This window comes from Mchenga conophoros, linkage group LG6 (genome assembly GCF_057382185.1).
Source record: "Mchenga conophoros isolate Kocher_MC1m ecotype Shallow Benthic linkage group LG6, M_conophoros_male_GT1.1, whole genome shotgun sequence".
NCBI classification, from domain to species: Eukaryota; Metazoa; Chordata; class Actinopteri; order Cichliformes; family Cichlidae; genus Mchenga; species Mchenga conophoros.
Window position 1 is genome coordinate 14463426 of NC_140531.1, and position 27820 is coordinate 14491245.

A 27820-nucleotide genomic window follows, 5' to 3' on the forward strand; every position below is an offset into this window, starting at 1 on the left:
GGTGTACGATTTAAATTGCACACAGAGCATATATCATGTTTTCAATACAAATCTCAAGAATTGTTTCTTGAGATTTGTATTGAACGGCAGTCCTTTTAAAACAGAAAGTAAAGGACAAAATGTTCTACACTATTCCTAACACACTCAAACATGGCTTTTTAAGTGGAGAACAGTTTGTGCTGTCAAGTAGCAGTATTACTAAATCTATTATTTTGGAGAGTCTAACGGGGTGACAGCACACACATGTGGGCTTGCACAAACATGGAACACACACACAAATGCAAACAGACACACAGACAAACAGGAACATGCAGGATTTGGTCTGAGGGCACACACTCCTGCATGTGAATTCAAATGATGTGTCATTCTGAGTCATCTTCAGTTTCCAACAGGAACACAGAAACAATGAGGACATCAGGGGACAACAGACGGAGAGGAAGACCAAAAGACTGTGTTTGTGTGTGTGCGTGTGTTCACGACACAACAAAGCATCTGACGTTCATAGCACTTTTTTTCCCTCCGCTGCTTTCCCAATCTCTCTTTGTGTTTCAGAACCCTGTGAAATGCCTTGGATCATTCATTGTCTTAATCGATGTGCATTGCACTACTGAGATAATTACTGTAGCACAGGTGGCTCCTGTCATTTTCTGCCTTTATATCCAACATCAGCATCATGGTTGATATTAATCTTATTAAAACAGTTTGAGGTCATGTGAAAATATTAGTTTGTGCCTAAGTACGCCTCGACCTTGGGGAGGATTTGTATTCATTAATTCACTGTTGTGTATTCGCCTGCCTGAAGGACCCATAAACAAGCGGAGGTCACCGTGTCCTCTGTGAGTGGTAGCAAATTGTGCAAATGGATGTCGCTGCACATGAGGGTGTCTACAGTATGGGTTTGTGTACAAGAGGTAATAATTACAGTATCTGCTTCCTGTGCCTGCTATTCAGTACAACAATCCTGTGTGCTTGGTATGTGCGTAATGTGTGACTGTTTTAGCTTTCTGGATGACCTGGTGTGCTGGTACTGAACCTTCAGTCCCAAGCTCAGGGTCACCTATTTGCTGCAACACCCCGAAACCCTCCATGACTCACCCCAACCTCTCATAACCCTTTATCACATAAAATGCCCCAGTGGGCCTTTCTTCTTTCCCTCCATCTACATACAACAAGACAACCCTTGCCCCTCGGTGACAATCTATTCCCCGGCTCAGCTTCGCTTTGTTCCCCCCGCATCCACCCACATCGACATCCACTGTCACATTTCCCCAAGCAAAAGAATACTTTTTTAGCAGTGCGTTTGGGTCTTTTCTTTCCCTCCCTTGGCTGCTTAAAAACCCAAAGTTCAACCTCAAAAACCCTTACCATTCCAATTTACCCTGTCAATCTCACTCCCTTTTCTCTCTGTTCCTTCTTCCTGCTCCGAAACACACACGTGCTAACACACATACGTGCACAGCCACAAACACACACCTATTTGAAATTCATATCAGCAGCGATACAAATGCAACGCTCCAACTTCCAATACTGATACATTTACAGGGAGAAGCACAGGGACCCGTCTCGACACACAAACACGTGTGCGCACAAGCATGTAAAATAATAAGCTTGCTGGAGCATTGACCTCAGACCTCAGGGCAATTCCTGATGGACCCAGATGTTAAAATATGCTTTCTTTTCTTATACCGAGTTGTGCGTCTGTCTCTGAAAATCTAAGAAGAATTTGTGGAGACCTATCATTGATACACAGCATGTAAACAGCCGTGAGCAGGTTTACATAACAAAGTTTGGTTTTCATACAACCTTTACTCTCTTTATTTGAGCAAAATCCTGTCACTGGATCCGATTCTCCTTCCCTCTATAAATGTGGACTCTGGCAAGGTTACATCTTCCTGCTGTCTGCCTGTCTGTACCAAACACCAGCACCAGTTGACCTTTCCAATTTACCATGTCAATCATGCGCGAACACACACCCACACACACAGCCCAGTCTCTCATACACGTTCAGGTAAAAGTTGGTGTCAATCACCCTTGCGTGGACTCCCAAATGTCACAAGGTTTTGACATTCACTTTGCCGACAGTCTGAAAGGAAAAGAAGGGTTTGCTTATCCGTCTGTACAACCACTTTTTTCATTTAATGACAAATTAATTTCCACTCCTCGCTGTTCCCATTACATTAGACTTTTCAGGTTTCTTCGTGCCCAAACCCTCGTTAAACATTACCTCTTATCGCCTCAAAAGGCGCGGAAATGAATGAAAATGTGCCAATGAAACTGATAAAACATCCAACCAGAAAAATAAAGTGATAACAAGAAAAATGTAAAACAGAAAACAAAACATGTAGCATATAATGAAAAGGGGAGATAGATGTGGCTTCATATTGTGAGCTTAATGACAGCATAACAAACAGATTCATAAAGGAGTGCTTGCTTCTGCAAGTTTTCTCCTCTGACAGGAGAAAGAGAATAAAACAAGGAGCCTCTGATCCCGTGAGAGAAAAGGAAGAATATTAAAAGACAAGTGAGAGATGAAAGGCGAGTGGTCGGATAGGGCAAAAGTTGACGTGAAAAGTTGTTGCTGTAATATGGCACAGCTTTGTGTTCTCCTGTCCTGTGCCAACCACCCTAGGGCGAGATGGAGAACGGATCACAGGAGAGACAAACAAGAAATGCCTTGCTACTAAATCAGGTTGTTTCCTCCTTCTTTTCTTCATCCAGAAAGCTGCAGGGCGACCTGCTATCTCACACTGCTTCATTGTCACCCCATCTTCGTCTTTATCCACCCTTCTCCCATTGCCCTTCTGTCACACAGAGTTGAGGAACTGTGAGTAAGAGGCCCTTGGCATAAGTAAATAAGGTTCATATGCAAGAGGATACTATTCCAGCTCACCATTCACTACTCCAGTGAGTGAGGGGACGTGGCCTTGAGGAAAAGAGGACAGATCGGCGGAGGGGAACATGTACTGGCATTTCCTTGGGTACTCCCTTAAAGCTAAAACACTTGCAGCAGAATGAAACTATACAAGTCCCAATTTGGATTGTCCCAAAGGTGTTAAAGTCAAAAATGAAAATCACTTGTTCGTAGTCAAAACAGTTGTACCTACATACTGTGAGAGATGCCCAGTGACAGTTGTTATAGAGCACCAACAGGGTGTAAGGGCTCCTTCACTGCTGGTTTCCTGACCTGTTAGTGCTTAGGCCAAATACACTTTATTGTTAGCATTGTATGATTCACCAGACATCCAAGTCATCAAAGGACATGCCCATAAGCCTATAGCATACAGCCTGATACACAGCACACCTTCATTAGAGCCATTCAGCATGAAGTACCTTACTGGCAAAGTCTGAATACGTCTTTAATAGTTTTTTTTTAACTTGTATTCCATTCACGTAGAGTCCTTACAGTGACACTGTTTCATCCAATTTAGTTCAAAGGCATGAATCAAATAACCACAATCCCATCAGATATCAGAATTCACACAGCACCACAGGTACATACATTAATATCTGAATATGAATATGCAGAATTAATAAGCAAAGGATGAGGTTTTTGGTACCGACAGCTTTCTGGGGTGGATTTTATATATTAGACATATTAGGCTGGCCTGTAGGGTTTGCCAGTCTTAATTGTGCTCATAGATTAGTCCAATGCAATCAGTCTGTTTCAGAAAAATAAAGATTGATTAATTTAAGCCAATAAAATTACTTTAACCCCCCAAAATTACTTTTAAGCCTCAAGGAGGTGACTAGCAGTGATGTGGTGACCAGAGACCCTAAAAGCCAATGAAATTTAAGGGATGACAGGCTAAATAATTATTGGCATCATGGGTTAGTTTAAATTAAAAAAACAAAACAACAACGGAAGGGTACCACTAATCTGCATATAGGGAGTTGTTAAATATATTCGGAGTTAGCTAAGCAACCAGAGACTGAAATGTCCCCTGGAGCAACCATTGGCTTTATAAGGGGATATTATTTAATTCAATGTTATTTACATAACATGAATTCGCAACAACAGTTGGTTCAAGGCACTTTATACTGTAAGACCCTGCGGTATTAGAAAGAAACCCCAACAACCACACAACCCATGATGAGCAAGCACTTGGCGACAGCGGGAAGAAAAACTCCCTCTAAACACAAAGAAACCTCAGGCAGGACCAGGGTCAGGGAGGGCAGAGAAGGGAGTGAGAGGAAAGAGAAGCAAGCAGAGATATCATAATAAACATAAATAACACCTCCTTTGGGTGGTGGCACTCACCAACAAAAGAAGAAAAAAATGTAGGTCAAAATTTTGTTGTTTGCTAACATTGTTTTGTTAGACCATACCATCTAAAAAAACAGTGTCCAATACACGAAACAGGAAAAGTTGGGTTAGATATGTTATCCTGTATCTAGATACTGTATCTGCCCCAAGAGATCTGAATTATTGGGTGCTGTCTCCAGAAGCTAAGTTGCATGCTGACTGATGAGGGGGAAATAAATTGCTAAAGAAGCTAAGAAGCTCAATGTCTGTATTGAAATGGTGAAAAAGTTTTTCATAACGGCAGCAATTTACAGTGTCTCCCTGAAAATAATTTCAGGATAACAATCAGGATTACTGAAAGATAAAGACGGTTACTACCAATCATACTTTGGACAACTGAATAATAGTGAAGGCAACTTACTGAGCAATAGTTATAGCAGTCACATTATGCAGGCCCCTGAGTAGCAGATCATAAATTCTCAAGTTTGCTTGCAATTTTCTACTGCAATCCACATGAAAAAGTGAAAGACAGCTGTGGGGAGTCATTAAATTTAGATGATATGAGATTAAAACAAACATCATCAGTAATGTGTGTTCTGGCTATTAGTTTGTAAAATGCCAGAAAATACTACAAAATGTCGATTAATGCTCTCCAGAGCCCAAGGTTACCATTAAAAACATCTTTTTTTTTTCTTCAAAACCTCCAAACAGTCATTTTTGAGTGATTCAGCCAGAAAAAAGAGCAAATGCATTTATGAAGCTATTTTTTTCATACCAATTAAATCTTCAAGCACAAGAAACAGAAGTGATACAATAATTATCACTGAGTGTCTCACCTGCAAATGTTACCTGCTTTCCTAAGTGTACACTGCACCTCATTCAGCTGTACCTCTTATGAAAATGCAAACGAAGACACATTAAACTGTTCTGCTTGTCGACCTCTTGCAGCAACAAAGAAAAGTGGAGCTTATTTTTATAGGAGACCGACTCTGTGCCTGCGTGTATAAGCACAGGATTGTGTGCCTCTGTCGTCATGTCTTGGAATATATATAAAACTATCCCTCAAAGGGCCAAGAACAGTTAAGAGTCTATGTCTGATTAATGGCTTAATTGATTAAGTGGCTCAGAGATTGATTGGTTGGGCCTGGCTATAACAGCTTCATTAGAACAGTGATAGATCAGTGCGATCTGGCTGCAGCTGTTCCGCCTGGCTCCGGACAGCTCGGCCTGGTAATGGACATCATCCGTCTGTCTCTGCACCACAATATGTCCGCATGCACACACTGCTGTCTGTGACTGTGTACGTGTGTAGTACATGTGAAGGCTGCACACATCTCCCCTTTTCTTCAATCACTCCAAACAAGCAGACAGGGGAGGAGGGGGTGGCGGGGAGGTAAGTCAGGATGAGGAGGAAGGAGGGGAAGGGCGGAAACTATTTTTGGATTAAAGGCCCTGTTGATCTATTCCTGTTTTCAGCATCCCCTCTCAATCTTCAACTTTTACACTCTGCCTCTCTTTCTTCCTTCCTATCCATCTGTATCGTCCTCAAAGCTTTGCTAGTTTTGCACTTGCTCGTTGCACGCCTTTCTCTCTCTGGTACACAATCCTTTTCTGTCCACGTGTCTTCTCTGTTCAGTCTCATCTCACTTCTCTTTATCTCTCCTTCGTTCACTAATTCTTTGCAAGTACCCTGCTCGCTCAGAAACCCAGATAAAAACACTGTTAAGTCTACAATTTTCGCAGGCACGCACACTCGTGGTGTGTGAATTACTAAACAGATGTGAAGGGTGGCGGTACCTCAGTGAGGATTTAACGAATGCAGACGACACTTAAAAAGCACCGCCCGCACATTCAGATCACGGTGTCAGCTGAACACATGGTAGCTAATGAACAAATGAGGTAATTGATGTGACTTTAGGTATTCGTACATGCAAATTTGTCCATTGTATAACCATAAAACACTATGGAGTCCATCACTGACAAAGCTGCACGATGTCTTTAGAATATTTAAGGTCAGCTTAAGCTCCATCCTATGATGATTATACAGACTCAACCACCAGCTCTAGAAAAATGAAGTAATTTAATCTGTTTGGTCAACAGCTGCTTCCAAAAGAAGCCTAAAGAACGAGCTGGCAAATCATCAAAGCTGTTTCTCTGTACGCTCTTAAAGTTACTCACTGATGAAAGCAAATACTGTCTAATATGGTTCTAGACAGTAACACTACAACTACTCAACTTCAGTATATTGTCAGGTTCAAATGTTTTTAGACAGAAACACAGCTTTTGTAATTTTGCCTCTGTACACATCACAGTGAATTTTAAATAAGCCAATACATATGTGACTAAAATGCAGACTTTCAGCATTAATTCACGGTGCTGACTTAAAGTTCAACACATCTACAGAGCCTTTATTTAATCAACTTGTTAACTGCTTGTTATTCAAATGTGACCATTTGTATAAAAATGACTGTAATCCTGAAACTTTATATTATTATTTACAATTGTGGCAGTTTCACGGGGCAGAGGGTCCAACAAATATATGTTAGACCGTCAACAGTAACTCAGGAATAAAGACTAGAAACAAGAACTAGCATTTGACATATGGAAGGACACTCAAAGCAAGTTCAAATTAAGTTCAAGCTGGTCACTATATTTAAAGTTAACTTTAAAACTAACCATTCGGGACATTGGCTCTCTTAATGAAGGTGGTCATATAAAAATCCTGGTGCAAACAGCTGGAATTACAAGAGGTAGCAATTCGCCTGGCTTTTACAAACAATATTTTATTCTATGCTGTCAAATTAAAGATCATGTTTAGTTGGAGAAATGTGCTGTTGGCTAGGAGACAGCCATTTCTGTGTTCATGCCAACAGGGCTGAGAGATTACTAGCAGAAGGCTCGACCTGTTGGGCTTTACCTGTGTTTACCAGATCGTTTAAATGAAAAAGATGAAACTTTTATCGTACTTATTTGTTACAATCATTAATAATAATCTGCTCTTTTCTCCTACCAATAAGCACCAGTGTTTTGTGTTTTTCTTGGGGATTCAGCATGTGAACAGGAGCCAACACTTTAGTTTTTTTAAGAATCTGCTTTATAACCTAAGGCACAAGCAAAATGAATCATTTTTTCTCTGAACTTCCATACAATATAAATGCCATGACAGAAAATGTTATCCATATTTCTCATACCTACAAACACACACAGACGAAACACAAGTCAAACAACGAATACGACACACTCACCTCTTTGCCCCGTTCAATCGACTGAGCGTATTTCCCTTCCTCAGCACCTCATCATCTCTCCTTCCATTTACCCATCTTTTATCTTTCTCCTCTCCCTCCAATCTAATCTTTCCTCTGCCGCCTACCCCATCATTCACCAGCTCTGTTTCCCCACTTAATGTCTCTTTTTCTCTTCCACATCTATTCTTTCAAATTAACATCTGCTGACTGGCATGCTACTCCAATAACCTTTTACACCCAGCAAGAAGCACTGACACACAGAGACAATCAGCATGTTTGGATTCACAATAATATTTCATTTATATTCAGGATCCTGTGAAAACAGTTTATGAAAACCCTGAATATAGTCAGTATGTGCTGATACAAGCTGGCATGTGAACAGTATATCCCGCTGGTTCGCTCAGTTTGGAGTCATTGAGCCTCACGCTTTTTCACGCAGTGATGAGTATCAAAAAGAAAGCACAACTACCGAACACTGTGGGAAAACTTTACAATGTCTGTCTGCATCTGTGCACATTCAACATGAGGCCTTAACTCGAATAAAGCACTTATTAAAAAAATAAATGTTCATGCACACACAGCGACTGACGGGATCACAAAAACCAACAGAGATTATGCTGCTTATCTGCATGTACAGTCGCTGTAAAAAGAACAGTACTATGTATGGAGCATTCAAGTGAGTGTTAATAGAATGTCAAGGAGGAAAGAAATCAGCAGTGATCTTAGAGAAGCAATTGTTGCTGCCCATCAACCTGGGAATGGTTATAAGGTCATTTCCAAACAGTTTCAAGTCCATCATTCTACAGTGTGAAAAGAGTTTGTGGAAAACATTCAAGATTGTTGCCAATTTTCTCAGCAAATTCACTCCAAATTCAGACCGTGCAATGCTCAGAGAGACTGGAAAACATCCAAGAGCTACATCTCAGACTCTACAGGCCTCAGTTAGCGTGTTAAATGTTAAAGTTCATGACAGTACAATTAGAAAAAGACTGAACGAGTGTGGCTTGTTTGGAAGTGTTGCCAGGAGAAAGCCTCTCCTCTCTAAAAAGAACATGGCAGCACAGATTAAGTTCATTAAGTTTAATCTGAACAAACCACAAGACTTCTGGAACAATGTCCTTTGGACAGACGAGACATGAACTCCTCTGTATACCAAAGTATTGTAAAGTCAAATGTGAGGCCATCTGTCCAACAGCTAAAGCTTGGACAAAATTGGGTCAGTGAGGCAGTGAGGACAGTGAGGCAGAATGGCTGAAAAAGAAAAGCATCAAGGTGTTGCAATGGTCCAGTCAAAGTCCAGACCTCACCTAACTCATATGCTGTGGTGGGACCTTAAGAGACCTGTTCCTAAATAAACATCAATAAACTGAAGAAAATTTGCAAAGAGGAGTAGTTTTATAAACTGATCTGTAAAACCTTGAAAGTGAAAGAGGGTCACTCTATTTTCACTTCACTGTATCTGTGCTCATGCGCAGCAGTGCACAAATCTGATTCTGATACTGGATAAATAGCTGGATCTAAATGGACTGCTATATGGGCCTGATCTATTCAATACGGTTCTATTATTCTGCGTTTTCATCTGTATGTCATGTGATGCTAGGCCCTTCCATAAGATGAGCTCATAGATTTGGCATAGTGAGCAGTCAGCAGTTTGCATTTCACACTCGCCACGCCATGTTTGCTTATTTACAGTAGTTTGTAACCTAATTATGATTTAACAACAAAAGATGGCGACGTCAACGATGCTTTTCTCAGTCAACTCCCTCCTCTCCCCTCTCTGTCTCTCTCCTTTTTTCATTTTGTTTGGTTAGTGTTTGCACATGGTGACAAAAACTTACAGTAACAATGTGTGATCAGCTCGAGTAATGTTATCTTCAGCTGTCTATTGTCTGCTCTGCTCTGTGTGTGTGCACGCAGAAGGGCACACACAGTGAAACAAAGAGCAGAGGAAAGGAGCACAACTGGAAATGCCAGCATGCATTTTTACATTTTTATATAGCCGGTTATTTTTTTCAAGGCAATGTTGTTGTTCCTTACAGGCGGAATAACGATTCCCAGTCTCTTCCTTACAGTGAGTAATGCAACTTAATTGAATACTGGCATCAGAACTGTACTTGAAATCAGCCAATAACCAAAGCCAGAGTGTCTGTATCGGCATCTGGACTGAGATCGTCAGCTCACTTAATTTCCTTGAGGGAGACCGTACACTCACACAGTATTTGTCCAGCTAGTCAAACTCAATAGTACCTCTGCTACATTTCCACCTATTTTCTCCAAAATAACAATAATTCCTCCATTCCCTCATGTTGCCTGTTCTATTAACACTGCTGCACTTGTTCTACAATTTAACAAAGAAAATTGTTCCGTCTGCTTCATTCTTGCTCCAAGATACACACACAGACACACAACAAAAACCCCAACACACACACAGGCTAAGCCAAAGTGAGTCGCTGTCACAACAAACCCCTGAAATCATAACTCATCGCATTACGACAACCTTTCTGCACCCAATTGTCCCCAATAAAATCAAAAGCTATCTGCTAAGAGCTAATGTTAGCAGAGCATAAAACACAGTCATTTATTTTTTATATGATTATGTCAACATCTTAATCACTTAAACATCTTCTTAATCCATGTTGGAAGATATATAAAACGATTTTAAAAAGGCACGACTGGGTCCACTGGGCCCCTTCTTAGACTACTCTGGCTAAAGCACTGGGCACTTAAAGACAAACACACCTACAGTAAATCTAAGTGCTGTCTTGCAGTAAACATGGTAGGCAGAAACCGGCATCACACTTTAAGTTTTAGAGCTTCTGCTCGCTCCTGTTTGTTGACCTCTTTACCTCCAGTATCTGCTTGTTCATTGATTCTTAAAAACTTCTCACATCCAGCGTCTGTGACCTTTTGTCTGTTTGCTTAGTCACTGGACACCTCGCTCACTACTTACTTCTGCTGCCTTCCTCTGTGTCTATTGACTATTTTATTAGGAAGAGGGTTTAAAGACCGTATGAGTGGGTGTGCATCTGGAAAATGCTACGTCAAAGCTGTATACACAGGCATCCATTCTAATCAGTGCCATCATGCTGTAAAACAAGCTTGCAATTAAATCCACAACTAGGTGGAACAAGTAGAGCACAGTTGTTTGTTGTACTGACACAGTCTATGACTCAGTTTCCTGTCCATCCTTCAATCACTCCATCTCTCTGTCTGTACACTTGGGTTTTAATTATAGAAGCACAGAGAAGCCTCATTATTTAGAGAGAGAGTGAGGGAGAGAGAGTAAGAGAAGGGACTGAGAGAGAGAGAGAAATAAGAGGGACAACAGAGGAACCAGACAGAGACGGGATGGGGATCAGGAGAGAGAAATCTGATCCCTTCGCAACTGAAATGTTTCAAATAATAATTCCAGACACAAACTGTCAAAGCAGGAATTCACCAAAAAGCAACAATTCATTAGCCGAGCCTCTTTATCAAAACCACTGAGTATTAGTGCCTATTTGTATGATTATGCATGTGCACGTTACACATCTGTAGACATCAAATTACCTTTCAATACAAACGAGATCATTGTAGTCCTAATACGTCCTCACACAAGGTTAGAGATTTCAAATTAACCCAGCAGGGACATGGTAATAAATCTGTATAAAAGTGTTCAAAGAATAATATGTACAGCATAGTGGTACCCTTACATCAAGGTTTATATGCTAATAAATGGTTCTATAATTCTGTAAAGTGACCTTCAGGATGGTTATCTGGTAATATCTCAGTGCCACTGGACAGTATGGTGCTTTTTGATGAGGGTGAAACTGCTATAACAGACAAACCAGTCAGAGCAACCTAGAAACAACAGTGCATATTGAGGCACGGTTGAGTTATGAATACCTGCTGATAGTAATCTAAGGGTACTGGGGATATCTTGAAACATCCAAAAGAACTCATCCTCACAACCTAAGTGTGCCAAATCCCAAAGATTGCCTTCTGGAGTCATTCTGGATTAACTTTAACATCAAACTCTATATTTTTCGCAAGGTTAATTATAATGTTTTAGCTCATCAATGTATAGCTATTAATCTAGCATGTCACTCTCAACCAAAATATTAACTCTAGTAACTGTTTAATTACATAATTTCCTTAAGAATTATTAAAGTATTCTGATTCTGATAAAAAGTAGAGTGACTGATGAATTCTATACCAATTTCACTCTACAACTACAACTGAAACAAATTTCCTCCAGCGCATTAAATATGCTGTCTGATATTCGGGTGCAATCACAGACGGTCACAAAGAGGGAAAAAAGTTATTTGGCATTTAAGTGTGAACGCAAGGTCTGAAGCCCATGTGGTACTCCCTTTTGTCTCCATTAAAAAAAACCTTCAAATCAGACATCATGCTGTACCCGTTTGCCTCAAACCAAAGGCAAAATAATAAGACCAAAATAAGAGTCAGTGCCTGATGAAGGCTGACTCCTGGAAAGCTTCTACAAAGCCAGACCGAGGACATGGACACAAGGTACTAGATGCTGTGTATCAAAAATCAGAACATGAATATGTTGTTTCTTCTTCTAGTCTACACAGCAAGCACCACCACCAGAGTTTTCCTGCACAGAGCAATACTTTTTGGGAAAAAAGAGAGCTAAAAGAAAAAATAACCATTGTTATAATACATATTTAAACCAGTTTTGTGGTTTTTATTGACTTAAGCCTAAGGGATTTCATTATTGGTCAGAAGAAAATACACAAATTTCTATCATAGACACCAGAGTCATTGGCGGCTATTTACAATTACCATTGGATTCAGACTATAAAATGCACATTTTAGCTTATCTGCATACGATCTGTTCACTATCTGCACACCATCGAGCCTCCATTTCTCTATATAAGAAATAGGTTCAGCTTGAGGTAAAGTGGAGAAAGTCATGATGTTATAAGACATGTTGCAAGAGAGAAGCCTGTAGAGCTAAGGTAAAAAAGACAGAATAAAGTCCGACTGAAGAAACTGAAACAACAGCACATGAGGAGGAAGCAACAAAAGGTGCAGCGTTCCAATTTTTTCCACAGAAGTGACACAGTTAAAAAAGCGAGGCTTGGGCTGAAATAACACAGAGTGCTGAATACTCTTTCCCCTGTGACATTCACTGTGGTTCAATAAAGAAAAGAGAGAGAAAGAAAACAAATGGTTTTAAATCAAACATCATATAAAAATCTAGAAGCCATATGAAAAATAAGAAAAAGAAACATCTTGTGAGCCCAAAATGAGAAACACTCCAGTGATTGAAAAACATCCATGTTGTCCAGCATCGATGATAAAGTGCCAAAAAATTAGACTGTAAGTGATGATATCCAGCATTCTTTAATGAATGATTAAAGATGTGAGTAAATTAACCAAGACAGCCAGGTCTTCTTTATTTGTTTGTATTTTTGATGTGAGGGACTTCTAAGTTTGTTTTGTAGCATAAAAGTAAATTCAGGTGTGAAAATAGTGATAAATCACAGATTTGTGCAAGCACACTGTTTGTGAATGAGGCCCACTGCCTTCACTACATGTGAACTGATAACGCTTAAGTGTGTAGCCAAGCCTCAGAGGCTCACTCTGAAGAGGAAACTGCACCAAATCACAAAAAACCACTGAAAGTGTCATTTCTACTGTCATTCTAAAACCCGCGATTGAAAAACTAGTGTATATATTTGATAAGTGAGTGATCTGAAGATAATAAACGCATCATCAACCGGCACAACAAGTTGGCTCTGATTGTGGTTAAACACACACGCACACACTACACGCCACCGCCTTCCAGCACTTAACTTGCTATAATTATTACAACACCATCTTATACAAAACCAAATTAAAATTTTCCCATTTATCTGAGAACTGCTGCTGTTGCCAATTATAATCCGCTCTAAAAAGATTCTCCATACAGGAAGTCTTCTGTTGGCTAACAGGAGGGGGAAAAAAAGAAAGAAAGAAAAAACCTGTGAAATCTTTGAGCCATTTTTATTTAGTTGCTAAGTAAAGTATACTAGCAGCTGCTTCCAAAATTGCCATATTTTCTGCCAGTAATTAATTAAGAGCAGTCATTTGTGTGGGAGAAGAAGACAGCACATATTGGTGTCACTGTTCACTGCGTACACCTGTGCTTGTATCACAGGATGGTGGGTTGTGGCTAAATAGAGTCCAATTTGGCTTTCGTTTTGATTTTTCAGAGGTCACCAGCCAAACAGTCTGACAGAGAGTCGCTACCCCCCACAAGTCTGCCTGTATTCGCCTTGCACTCATTTGACTAAAATCGCCTGGGATATATTCCCTAACCGACGCTAGAAGCTGCAGTCGAAAGCGCGCAGAGGCAGCTTGTGGCACGGATCATTACGCTGCCACCCCGGTTAGAGTGGTTTCCATGGCGTTCCCTGAAGCCTATCAAGGCATGATGCAGCAAAATGCAAAACACCTTGAGCTCATGATGAGAGCTGCAGCAGCCTCACAGCACACAGGGACAGAGGGGATTCTCTGATCTTTCTCTTAAGATTTTAAATGAGGGCTAGCAGGTCTGCGACATTATGACGCGCTTAAAACACGCACTTGCGCACACACACAAACCACTTCACCTTACAAAAACACAAATACACACTCGGGGACTCCAGGGACACAAAAATGCCTCCAATTAGACGCGCCACAGAGCAACCAGGATGGTACTTGGAGCAAACACACACATGCGCGGCTGCTCAGAAACAGTACAGTAGCACACGTGCACAGAAAGACCCGCAGCAGGTTCTCGTTTAAGAGTCAGTGATGTGGAAAGGAAACATCTGGATGAGAAGGAACATGATTACAGAAAGAAACAAATGACACAAAGACACACCCCCTACACAAAAATAACAACACAAATGTGACTGTGCACACACACTTACACAAGCATTAAATGCTTCAAACCCTCATTTCTTAAAAGCTTTTTTAAAGTGACAGTAACTTTTCTGTCATGTGCCATATGCTCTTTTAAAAGTCCTCACTTTTCTCTCACCTCTTCTCCTCTTTCTACTTTCCCAAATGTTACTCTGACTGTATATGCAGCTGTGTGTGTGTGTGTGTGTGTGTGTGTGTGTGTGTGTGTGTGTGTGTGTGTGTGTGTCTCTCTCTCTCTGGGTTATCCTGAGGTCAGCAGAGTCTATTGTTCAGCTTCTGACAAACGCCACTCTGTCACGACTCAGGGCTGCAGGGCGACAAACCCTGTTTGATGGAGGAAGGAGAAAAGAGGATAAATGGTAGAAACGGAGTGATGTAAAACGGCAGACACCAGAGGAGGCTTCAACAGGAGACGTAATCAAACTCAGACAGATTTTTTTCCTTCCAATCACCAAGCCAAGGTAATCAAACTCAGACTCATACACCCTCTATAATACACACATACAATGAATGATTAAGGCTGTGAAGGGGTATTTCTCACACACACACACACACCAACCCAAGCTCCCATCTGCTTCACATCACGGCTTTGTCTTGTCCCCTGTCTTGGAGGTTGCTCTTCTCTATTCGTGCTCTATTCAGCCACATTACAGTACACAGTACCTGAGAGAATCCTTGTTCTTTATTCAGCTGAATCAGTAACACAAATCATAACTGTGCAGAACTCTGAGGCTTCAAAGAAAAAAATGGAAATTTGCAAACAAATCTTTCCAGCTTCTTTGTGATGCAGAGATCATAATTCTGGAAACTTGTCTGGACACTGCAATAACTTCTGCTACTATAGTACTGCTACTACAGAGGTGTAGTACTGTATGAGGGGCATTTTTAAGGTGACTTCAAACATTCTATGCATAGAGATTGGTTCACTTACGTGCTTTTGCAGGATGCTTTGTCAAGTCTGAGCTTTGCAGTGAGTGATGGCACCAAGGTCGTGTCAGCTTGGAATTGGAGACACAGGCTTTCAACTTGTAAGTCAAAGCCTGGTCTTTTGGAGTGGACAGATTTAGAATTAGAAAGAGAATTTACAAGCCAGACTGGGTCTAATGAAAAGATACTATCAATTTCTTTAAGAGACTAAAAGTCAGGACATCTTGGTCTCGACGACTGCATTGATTTTTTTTTTTCTAATCTATGTCTTGCAACTCTCCCAACTTTATTCAAGCGAAGCCCTGAATAACTGGAGCACTCTATTCAAGTGAAGCACTCTGTATGCATGTGATATTCTACGCTATTTTTTGCATTTAAGCAATTATTAACAAGTGTGACATTACTGCCTTTTTTATAGAGCAGATAAAGGCAGCTGATCAACTACTGAGCCCAAAGCTGAGATACTGCACGTGTCTGCGCCCTTCCCCTTCTTTGTTATCCTGCACTTTTCTTCTCTCTTATAAACTCTGCATACCCTCCTTGCTCCCCAAAATCCTATCTACAAAATCCATACATGTGAGATCAAATGGGGTTTTTTTTTATTATTTATTTTTTAATCTCACCATGTCTAAAATCTGGTGCCATTCCTGTTTCTTTGCGCTGCAAAGGGGCCGTCAAGGCATGTCGAGTGTTCCTGTGCATGTTGTCATGTCTGTGTGTGTGAGTCTCCCAACGGTGAGTGCACTCTTTGGGGACGCTGTGCTGCTCTAATGGTCTGATGTACAAATCTACAAAGACCTCGGCTGCTATGAAATGAGCAGAAGCACAGAGACATGCGTACTCTCTTCTGGGCAACAGGGAAATAGACTGCTGTTCTGACTGACAGCCTAAAGTGTATGTATGTGTAAGCGTGTGTGTGTGTGTGTGTGTGTGTGTGTGTGTGTGTGTGTGTGTGTGTGTGTGTGTGTGTGTGTGTGTGTGTGTATTAAACAGAAAGGGATAGGTAGTGATGACTGCAGGTATGCATGAAGCTCAAATAATTGAAGTAGGAACGCTGATCTCCTGCCTCTAACAGAGATGCCCTGAGGCCATTAGTGTTCATGTTCTCTCTAATGCAAACATACACAAGTACACAATGAATCAAGCGTGTGTACGTTGTAAATAATAAAGCAGAGCCACTCAATAGAGCCTGACCCCGCCTCCCTGGAGTGACTGTAGAGATGAGAATGTGCTGTACTGAATGGATATTGACGTGCCACGCGCTCCTTTATGAAATTCAACCTCTGTCAATCTGTCAAGTTCAGTCCACGGCGATAACTGACTGAAAATGTCGTCTCTAACACCATATGTTGTCGGCGGCGATAAAAAGCTCCAGGAGCTGTTTATTTTAGAGGCAGGCTGTACTTCCAGTGATTACAGTGTCTGACCTCTCACCAAGCTGTTGAGCTGCTATCAATTGTGGCTGTTCCAGCTCGACCACGGATGACAGTTACTGCTTTTTATTTTCAGCAGTCTAGGCCACACTTACAGGACAGTGGTCAGGGACATGCAGATAATGGATCTGTCAAGTAGGTAGGGCATGCAGCTGGTTGTCTGACACTTTCCTCGGCCCTTGCAGGCTTTGCGGATTAGCAAAAAGAATTTGAGTGTTGGTCGTGCCACAGCATGAATGTGACAGAAAGGTTTTACGAATGTGACAATATCTTAACTTTTCATGCCTGTTCTTGTGTCTGTGTGTGTGTGTCTGTGTACGTGTGTGAGTGCAGGGCACACACTTTCATCAACAGCAGTCCTGACATGAACAGGTTGTTGGTCATATCCTCAGTCTACACCCACGTCTCACTTCATTAAGTCTTTCTGTCTCTACCAGTCCTTTTTCTCCCTCGTTCTTGTCTGTTGAGCACAATGCTTGAATCAAAGAAAGAAAGGGGAGAATAGAAAATAGGTACCTCATTTATTCTGCTGAATTTATGAAGAGAAAGACAACATTTTTAGAAATATGACTGACAGCTATGAACTTCTGCCTTCAGATCCTCTACAGGCTGCCTAATGGAAAGAGAAGAGAAGAGAGGGGGTGACAGGAAATGAAGGGAAGCGACAGAACAGGAAATGTAAAGGAAGAGGTGGGAAAATAAGAACAAAGTGGTGGAAGACATGAACGAAAACACCATTTGCGAGAGTTCATTCACATGTTCTCTTGTGTCAGTTAACTAGGTTAAGTGTTAAACACTTTATTGACTTAAATTGATCTTTTTTCTCCTTCAAATTTCCTGACAACAACCCTCGACTCATCTGTGTCATTAACAGGCCCAGTCTCCTTCTCTCTGTGGCTATAATCAGTGGCATCTGTGTGCATTCAATAGCTACATAGTGTTCAAAACTATGCTTAACACCTTTTCTATTTCCAAAACCAACCAAGTGATCAATGTGATGCTTAATGTCAAAAAACAGCCCTGAGAAAAAGCAAATACATGAATAAAGATCTGGTATTTCCATGTTTCCTTGCTCACGCTCTCTTTTTCACACCCTGCACGATTTGCAACATTTTACCTCTTTGGTTTGTCCCTGTTTTTATCAAATTCCATGATCTTCTATTTCTTCCCTGTCTCAATAACAAATAACTGAAATATGCTTTTATATAGAAAAAGGCATTTACCCAGAAAATGTTTATTGTAGAAAACACCGTTTTCAACAGAAACACACAAACACACACGCACACACACACAACCATGCATGCATAGCTGTTATGGCCGAAGACTGATCAGTGAAACCTAACTATACCCTTACTATTTCTAAAAACGCCCACGGGAGCACTTCACACTAACAGCTGTAACAAGGTACTGTGCCTAAATTTATTTGATTGTGTGTGTGTGTGTGTGTGTGTGTGTGTGTGCGCAGTTGTGACAAAGGATGCCAAAGGATACAACCCTGTAAAGAGAATCTAATTAAAACTCTATACAGCCACGAGGGACAGAGGGCTCCCTCCCTCCCTCTCGCTTTCATTTAACCATGGTGAACACTTCAAGTGAAGGACTGTTAGACAGTAGAGTCAATCCTCCGGCCTCCAAGGAGAAGAGATAGAGAGAGAGGCATACAGCAATAAAGTGATTCAGCGATAAAGGCCACGACAGAGACGAGAACACACAGAGAGGCTAAAATCCATCAAACTTTGCAGTTCTTCTGACTGAAGCCTGTTTCCGGAGAAATGAACAAAGAGCTGCTTGTCATTCACAACAGTGAACAACACACAATAAGTGCATGCTGTTTTTACAAGTAAAAGCACATTCAAAGCTTGCAGACTCAATGAAATGACTGGATCAACCACAAAGATCTAACTCTTTTAGTTTTTGACAGTCAAGTTTTTTGACAGGAAGCAAAAAGCTCAGAATAACAAGAAAGCATAGTACAGTAGAGTATACAACACAACTAACACTTCTCATGTTTCAAGGAAACACACACATGAACATCAACCAAGGGGAGGAAAAAGCATTTAAAGTAGGAAGATCATGGATAGGGAGGTATGGGAACCCGTACACATTACATGTCATCTAAAGACCCAAAGCCAATGCATGTTTCTTTAAAGTCACTCACCAGACACTTTATTAGGTACACCTCACTAGTACTGGGTTCGACCTTGTTCTGCCGTAACTGTTCCTGACATAGACTCAACAAGTTGCTGGAACCTTTGGTCTTTGGAGATTTTGGTCCATATTGACATAACAGCATCACACAGTTGCTTCAGATTAGTTGGCTGCACATCCATGATGTGAATCTCCTGTTTCACTACATCCCAAAGATGCTCTACTGGACTGATCTGAAACACTATCTGGTGAGTGTGGAGGCCATTTCTGTACAGTGAACTTATTGTTATGTTCAAGAAACCAGTTTGAGTTGACATGGAGCGTGATTCTGCTGGAAGCAGCCATCAGACGATGGGTACACTGTGGTCATAAGGCATAAGGGGTCCTCAACAGTACTCAGGCTGTGGTGTTTAAATGATCTAGTTGGTACTAAGGGGACAAAGTGTGCCAAAAAGATTTCACCCACGCCACCAGCCAGAACTGTTGAAACAAGGCAAAATGGATCCATATTTTCACGTTGTTTACATCAAGATATGAACCTATTAAATGACAATCACAAGACAAATTGAGACTCATGAAATGAGCAAAAAATTTCTACTTTTCTGTTGTCCAGTATTGCTCATCCCACATTTAGCCTCACTTTCCTCAGTTCCTGTTATTAGCTACTGCAGTAACCAATCTGCTTCAAGGTTTGCATCTTGTGCATTCAGAGATGCTCTTCTGCATACATTGGTTGTAACAAGTGGTTATTTGAGTTATTGTTGCTTTCCTATCAGCTTGAAGCAGTCTGGCTGTCCGTCTTTAACTTCTGACATTAACCCAGAGAAATCCTGCTCAATTAATAGTTTAAGTCTTTTCTCTGTCAGTCCCAGTAGATCAGCAGTTCTTGAAATTCTGAGACCAGCCAATCTGGCACCAACATTCAAAGTCAGTTAACTCACGTTTCTTCACCGTTCTGATGCTCCATTTGTGCTTCAGCAGGTTATCTACACCATGACTACATGCCTAAATGCACTGAATTAGTGTTGTGGTTGGCTAAATAGATATTTGCATTAATGAGCGGTTGAACAACAAAGTGGCTGGTGAGTGTAGTACACACTGTATGACTTTATGTGACTGAGACAGATTTCCTTTCGGACCAAAAACTGGCAACACTCTAAATTTTCAAAGCTTTAAGTCCATCAAATATCTTATCAAATTATGTCTCACTTGCTTGTTGATATGGCAAAGGCCAAAACAGAGATCTATTATTGGTTCCTGATCTCTCTACAAGCTGGTTCCTCCCTACTAGATGTAAGACATTAAAAAATCACTGTGTGATGCCGAGTTTATTTGTTGTTGAGCTTCACCATGTGAGTGGTGATGCTTCTCTAATAAAACTCCTGCCGGCTGCATTATGGTAATTTTTGGTTGCTGGAATCTCTAATTTGAGATTTTAATAATCAAATCAATAATTCAAGCATCTCTACTTAATGATGAGCCAAGACCTCCAGCATTTTAGTTTGCAAATAATGTGTGCACAAGTATGTTGTTTCTGTGATGTGTCAGATATGTTTTTAATCATCTCTTTATGTCTTTTGCAGCTCATTTTCAGGTTTAGTAATTAGCCCGACACTCAAAACTGTCTTCTCTATCAATCAAAGGGAGTTATGTTCTGTAAAAGAGATTCAGATTTATCCACACAACAACCACAGAAGACCACAGAAAACCTAATGAAGCCCCACCCCAACAGAAAGATATTTGAGGGACAGAAATATGCTGGATGGTTTGACTGTAAACCAAACTAATGCTAATACTGAGCATAGTGTTTACCAGATGGGCTGTTTGCACTGTTATTAAATACCAATTTAACACTTTTTTTATTTATTTTTACCTGAGATGCTCAGGTAGACAGCAGGACTCGTCACAGTCTCGCCGGTCAGCTCGTTCACCGCCTCTACATGATAACGTCCGGCGTCCGTTGCAGCGGTTGCCAAGACAACCAGCTGATTGTCCAAAGTGATTGTTCTGCAAGGAACAAACAAGACACACAGAGAACAAGAGTTTAGAAAACACAACAATGCACTCCCAAAGCAAAACGTGCCTCCTTCCAGCACTGCTCCGTCTCAGACGGGAACACTGCTCAAACTAAGACTCTGTCAAGAGAAGAGTATTTGGTACATGGATCATTTGGAATTCATAATGGGGGAGGGAAACATTGAATACAAGCATCAGAAAGGAAAGAGGATTCAGAGAGCTTAAATAAATCTCTCCTCCTGTCTCAGACTGATATGTAGCTCATTTTGTGTATCTTTCATTCTTTTTGCCACTCTCACTGTTTGTGTATTGTCTTCTGTTCCTCCTTCTTCATACTGATCCATCCTCATTTCCCCGCATAGCAGCGGCAATCAATATGCCACAAACATGGAACGTGCTGGTACACAAGCACACACGATCACAAGCACGCAAAATCTAAAAGCGTTCTTACTTGAGCATACAGAGACTCACAAAGAGATTTTGCGCTGCCGTTGACTTTCAGGAGATCATAATGGGAAGAACTGACTTTGGAGGGTGATGTTGTGGGAGAGATGCTAACAGAAAATATTTTTGTTGCACTCAGATTTCGAAGGCGTTTGAACTCGTCTGTCTGGCAACAGATGCCGCCAGGCAGGAAACACAGGATGATGTTTTTAGTGATGCTACTGGTGTTTTCAGCATGTCAGAGGATGGAAACTTCCCCCCAAACAAAAATATTCAGAGAGCCCGACAATGAAATGAAATCAATAAGATCAAAGCAAGAATAGAGCGCAGTAAAGTTAGATGACTGTCTGTTGTTATTAAACAGTCAGCTTGTTTCTGTAGAGCCTGTGCTGTACAAATACTTCACTGCATTTAAAAAACAGTAGAAAAACAAAAGAAGCTATAACTGTGAACACTGGTTGCTTGAATACTTTATGTATAAGAAGAAGGGCAGTGCTTACATGTGAAAATTAGCCTCTGTCTGTGTGCTTGTAAGATATGTGTATTTTTCTGTGGCCATTGTTCAGCAGTGCTGAACTGGCAGCAGTGAATGTGCCCAAAACTCAATCGGCACATTGCCAACTGGAACACAAAACAAAACATGCCACTTATGACAACCTAAATCGATACTATATGAGAGCCAAAGAGGGAAATAAACACAAATATAAGTGCCTCTCATAACTACCAAAAGCGCACCTCTTGAAACCTTCCATCTTCTTTCTCCAAACTGTAAACACAAAACCCAATTTTGAAACTAAATACATAAAACCACTCACTCCTCAGGCAAAATCAAACATAATCTCCCCCCAAACTGCTTTATCGTGCTCAAACATGTTTAAAGATCATACACACAGCGAGTGTTAAATAAAAACACTACAGAGCAGTTTTTGCAAACTACATCAAAAATGGGCATGTAGCACCAGAGAAAACCAAACTTCATAAAATAAATGCATTTCTACAAAAACCACACAAATTCTTTTTCTGTAAAATAAATTGAATATTGAAAACTGTTAAGCGCTACAAGCAATAAAATTCCAACATCTCCACCATCATGGGCAAGACCGAGGAGCTGTCAAAGGACATCAGGGACAATATTGATGTCCTTGTGCAAGTCTACAATATTTGTAGACTTGCACAAGGCTGGAATTAGCTACAAGAACATCATCGAGAAGCTTAGAGAAAGAAGGTGACAACTGCTGGTGCGATTATTCGGAAATGGAAGAAATTTAAAATCAATCACCTCACATGGAAGTGAGGATGATCATGAGGAAGTTGGTGGATCGACCCAAAACTACACAGGAGGAGCTTGTTAATGATCTGAAGGCAGTTGGCACAGTCACCAAGAACGCCATTGGTAACATGCAATGACATAATGGATTGAAATCTTGCAGCAGGGTCCCCCAGCTCAAGAAGGCACGTGTACAGCTCCTTCTTAAGTTTGCCAGTGAACATCTAAATGATTTAGAGAAGGCTTGGGAGAAAGTGCTAAGGGCAGATGAAACCAAAATGGAGCTCTTTGGCATCAACTCAACCCACTGTGTTTGGAGGGAGAGAAATCCTGAGTATGGCCCAAAGAACACCACCCCACAGTCAAGCACGGAGGTGGAAACGTTACACTTTTGTTTTTCTGCTAATGCTACAACACGACTTCACCAGCAAATGGTGAAGTTGTATCATAAAATGTTGGACATGAAACTCCTTCGCTCAGCCAGACCACTGAAGACCCATCTTCAGTGGTCTTCCAGCATGACAGTGACCCAAAACATGCAGCAAAAGTAACACAGGAGTGGCTAAAGAAGAAGCACATCACGGAGTGGCCTAGCCAGTCTCCCGACTTCAATCCTATAGATAATCTGTGGAGAGAGCTACACCTCCGAGTCATTTCTGTGAGTTTCTGTAAAGATGAGTGAGCCAAAATCCCTCCTAACCTGTTGACCAACTACAAGGAACATCTTACCGCTATGCTTATTCCACTTAGTGACATGCAAATCAATTTATAACATTCATGTAATGTGTTTTTTTCTGGATTTGTGATTGATGTTCTTTCTCCCTCTCTCTCCCCATTAAAATGAAACTACCATAAAAATTAGAGGTTTTTCGTATCTTTGGAAGCAAGAAAACTTCCAAAATTCATCAGGGGATCACATAATGATTTCACCCACTGTATAATGCAAGTGAAATGCATATTAAAACACTCTGTAAATGTAACTCCAAGTCTACAAGTGATTCCTTCGGCACCAGCTTCACATCTCTGTGCTATATCAATCCAGAGGGCACACACACTGGCCTGATCTCTGATCCTGCCTTAAAGGATACTCCGTACACTTGCTTTATCTGCACCCAGGATCTGGTGAATGGTAGAAAGGCTCACATTGATTCTTTCAAAACTGACATGTTTTGAAAGCTTTGTTCTAAACGTCCATGCTGACATAAAAAAGCCCCCTGCCTCGTGCTATTGGGAAATCACAGATGTTACCTGTTTTTTCCACTGGGGGCCACATATAATTTTCTGTCCTGCTTCCCGTTCCATGAACTCAAACGTGATCTGTCACAATAACGAAATTTCATCTGAAATTACTCTTCTCAGCCGTGCTTTTCTCCTCCTTGTCCTCATCCAGCACCTCCTACACACAACGTTCCTCCTCTGCCTCTCAGATTGCTTCTATCACTGGTGGTACAGCGTCTGCCCTCAACTCTCTGTGCAGCCTGTTCACTCTGAACTCACATAAATAGGTTACATTACATCACATTAATAACTTTGCACAGTTGCACTCAAACAACAACAGGTGTGGCGTAATTGTGTTCAACTTCTTCCCCGTGAGGTTATCGGAGATCAGTTTCTACTGGTCAAATACAGCTGAACTGAGGAAGAAGGCAACTACAAAGTGGCTCAAGAACAACACAATTTGGTAGAATTACTTCCTTTTTTCTAAAAGAGCTTCAAAAACACCACATGGGGTTGGAAAGACTTGAGTTACATGTTCTGAACATTGTGTTTTCAACTTCTTGAAGTGTGTAATGACTGCACAGTAGGGTTATTATGACTGAGCAAGTTTTGAGTAAGTACTTTGGAAATTGGATTTTCGTTTTCAGAAAATAGCAAAAGGTTCAAGAGACGCATCTAAGCAATTGTGAAAAACTGAACATTTCTCGTCTCACACTGAGGAGTAGTTGCCTAATTGACTCATCATTTGATGCTGTAAAAATCAGAAAAGTGTAACTTGATTTGCACAAGTTGATTGAAAGCACACTGTAGTGTCATTGCCAGCGAACTAAAAGAAGACTGAAGATGTTGCCGCTTGATAAGGAAACATTCAGCATCATTAATTCACTATGCTGCTACGTATTAAATAGCAGATGAAACACAAACAGTGTGATTATCAGGATTCACAGCTTAGTCCTCAATAACACAGGCGTAACAACCAGCTGGCAACCCTATGGCAACCACCAATCACTAGGGAAAAATGTGTATTCCCTGACCAGCTGGTTAGTGGTTGTTGGAGGCTTCTTGCTGTTGCTATGTGAACTCTGTTGGAAAGACCAAAAACCTCCTTGTGATTGCTTTGGGTGATTGCTTTGGTTACTAGCAAACCAGAAAGGAAGCCCATTCACCTTGAAAGTAAATGTTGTGCCTTACTACTGAAACCAACATGTTTCAAAAGACACACCTTCTACTTTGAAGATGAATGGTCTCTGTTCCCGGCATGCATTGAACTTATCACAGTTTTACTACTTCTCAGAGAGCAGATGTTGTGTTTGTGTTTCAGTTTCACAGCGACTACCAGCAACCACTAGCATAAATGTTGGGGAGTACTCATTTTTCTCTAGCAACTAGTGGTGGGGCCAGGGGGTTGCCAACTTGTCTCTAGGCCTGTGTGACTGGGGCCTTAAAGATGGCTGTGTTGATGCACTCATTAACATTTAAACATGGAGGTGCTGGTGTAGCTCACCAGGTTGAGCAGGCAATCCCATAAGCCATAAAGCTATTGCAGAGCCCTGGGATCAAATCTGCCCTAAGGCTATTTACTTTGTGCCTTTCCCAGCTTTCTTCCCTTCTGTCTTATCTCAAAAGGGACAGGGGGGGGAGTTTCTTTATCGTATATCCAGTGATGAAGTACAAAGAAGTGCTTGAATGTGCAAGAAAGAAATATAGGAACTGCTAACTGAAATATTTATTGAAAGGAGTGGTGAGTCATGGGATCACATGGAGTTGTTCGACGATTCTCCGACAAACACACTCAAACCGAGGCAGAATTCCTCAGGTCTAAATTTATTCAGCTTGATTTCCCAGGAGAACAACTTCAAGAGCCAGAGCCTCAACCCCGACACTGACACTTTATTTGTGTGAGCGTATGTCAATGTGTGCCGGTTGGATTTTGTGTGCATATCACTCACTGAAAAAAGGAGGCTTTAACCAAACCTTTCTTCTCTTCTTTCTCACTTATTTCAACGCAGGGATGAATTCTGCATCTTCACCTAGCTCCGTAATGTAATTTATAGCTGTTAAGCTCATTAAGTGCACTGACCCGCCCATTTCATCACATCTGTTTTACCCAGCACATGCTGATTAATAGACAGAGAGGGCTGGCTTCTACTCGCCTACAGTGTCTGAGGTAGGAGAGAGCCTGGGAGGTTCGAGGGAATCTAAATTCACCAATTTAACAAAGACAAAGACGCTCAGTGGGCGTCAGAGCTGAATTTAGACCAATTAAGATCTAAGCATTTGTTGAGTTAAAAGAATTTCTTTATGGAGTATCTTTTGTTTCCCATTCACAAATGCCATCATATGTACTATTTACATGTGAAGCTGTATGCCATGACATTGGCTGACGGCTTGTTCCATTTAATCCAAATTGGCAGGACTTCCATTTCTCATTACATCTCCGCATGGAAAATTCATATCATAAAAAGAAGAAAAAACGAAGTACAAAATGAAATGCCAATAAGATAGAAATTAGAGGACCATAATTCAAAAAAATAATAAAATGTCAGTGCTAGTTCCCAATACCTGGAGGGTGGCTACACAGCCTCATCTTAAGAGTGACAATACAGTCAGAAACATGCACCAGCATACAGATAGATATGTAGAAGTTTAGGAGTGACCTCTTATTCTGAATATACACGTTCAGATTTATTATGACATGTGACTTTCGGCTCTCTTTTAGGTCTGCATTTAATTAAACTGGACAAAATTGTTCGGGCTTTTAATGAAAAACAAACCCAGTTGTAAAACTGTGCATGACTCTGCATGCTTATGTCTGTGAGAGAGAGAGTTTTTCCCAAGGCAGAAAAAATTAAATACAGCAATCAGCTACATCCCATCCCATCTTCTTTCCTTTCTGAATCACAGCATCCCATCATTTTTTTTCTCTTTGTACCCCCACTCCACACGCGCGCGCACACACACACACACACACACACACACACACACACACACACACACAATAAAACAAATAACAACCTCTGTGACTCATTCCTTCAAATCCCATTTCCATTCTCACTCAGATTACAATCTGCACATTTCTCTCTTGGTTTCTTTCAATTTTCTTTGTATTTTATTTCTGGCTGTCTCTCTCTCTCACAGAGAGATTCCCCCCCCCCCAATCACTTCATATAACTGTCCTGCTTTACCCTCCCCTCTCTCTCCTCTGACTTCTCTGAACCGAAGCGCCGTGCCAGATTGGTCTTTCATTTAAGTAAGATAAGATAAGATAGAACTTTATTAATCCCTCGGGTGGGTTCCTCTGGGAAATTCGACAGTGTACTGCCCCAAGTGTACTGCCCCAAGACTTAATAAACACTCATGGGTGACCGCAATGCAACACTGGCTGCTTTACACACACACACACACACACACACACACACACACACACACACACACACCAAACTGTGCCAAGAGCTAATTAGCACACACGTCGCAGGCCAGGGGATGAGTGAGCGAGTGCGTGAATGTGTGTATTTTTGATCTGTGTGTGAGCATGTGTGCCAGGTCCATGGACTGAGTCGCCTGCCCTCCTCCTCTATCCCTGATAAGCAGCGTGCCACCTTCTTAAACCACAATGCTTCTGACACACAGCAGCCTTGTGTGGAGAAGTGTGGCAGCAGTGCAGAAGGAGGAGGACACTACACTGTAAACCGAGTCCAGACAGCAGGTAGGGTTTTTTGGCAGCTTTGTCTGCAAAGCTAGTGCCAGCCAGCCACCCACATATTACACCTCATACATACACACACCTACTCAAACAGGCAGGCGCACAGTTGGGACCATTCACTGTGCCTCTCAGCCGTTTGAACTGAATATTTACTCTGGTGTTCAAGTCAGCGGACACATGAATATGTTCTCTGTGAGACTGATTGATAGTTAACGTACACAGGTTCGTGTATGCTGAGGGCAACCTTATGTGCGCCTATATAAATTTTTCTACTTGTCT

General features: G+C 41.2%; 1 protein-coding gene across 2 annotated transcripts in view; it reads right to left on the reverse strand.

Annotated features, from left to right (window-relative positions):
* The window catches only part of LOC146572313 (protein sidekick-1-like), a 282653-nt gene that overhangs the window by 113413 nt on the left and 141420 nt on the right, over positions 1–27820 (reverse strand). For both annotated transcript variants that reach the window (XM_085276355.1, XM_085276354.1), the window contains exon 5: positions 20767–20900. In XM_085276355.1, coding sequence (XP_085132481.1) covers positions 20767–20900 — 134 coding nt within the window. The remainder of the gene's footprint in view (positions 1–20766; positions 20901–27820) is intronic.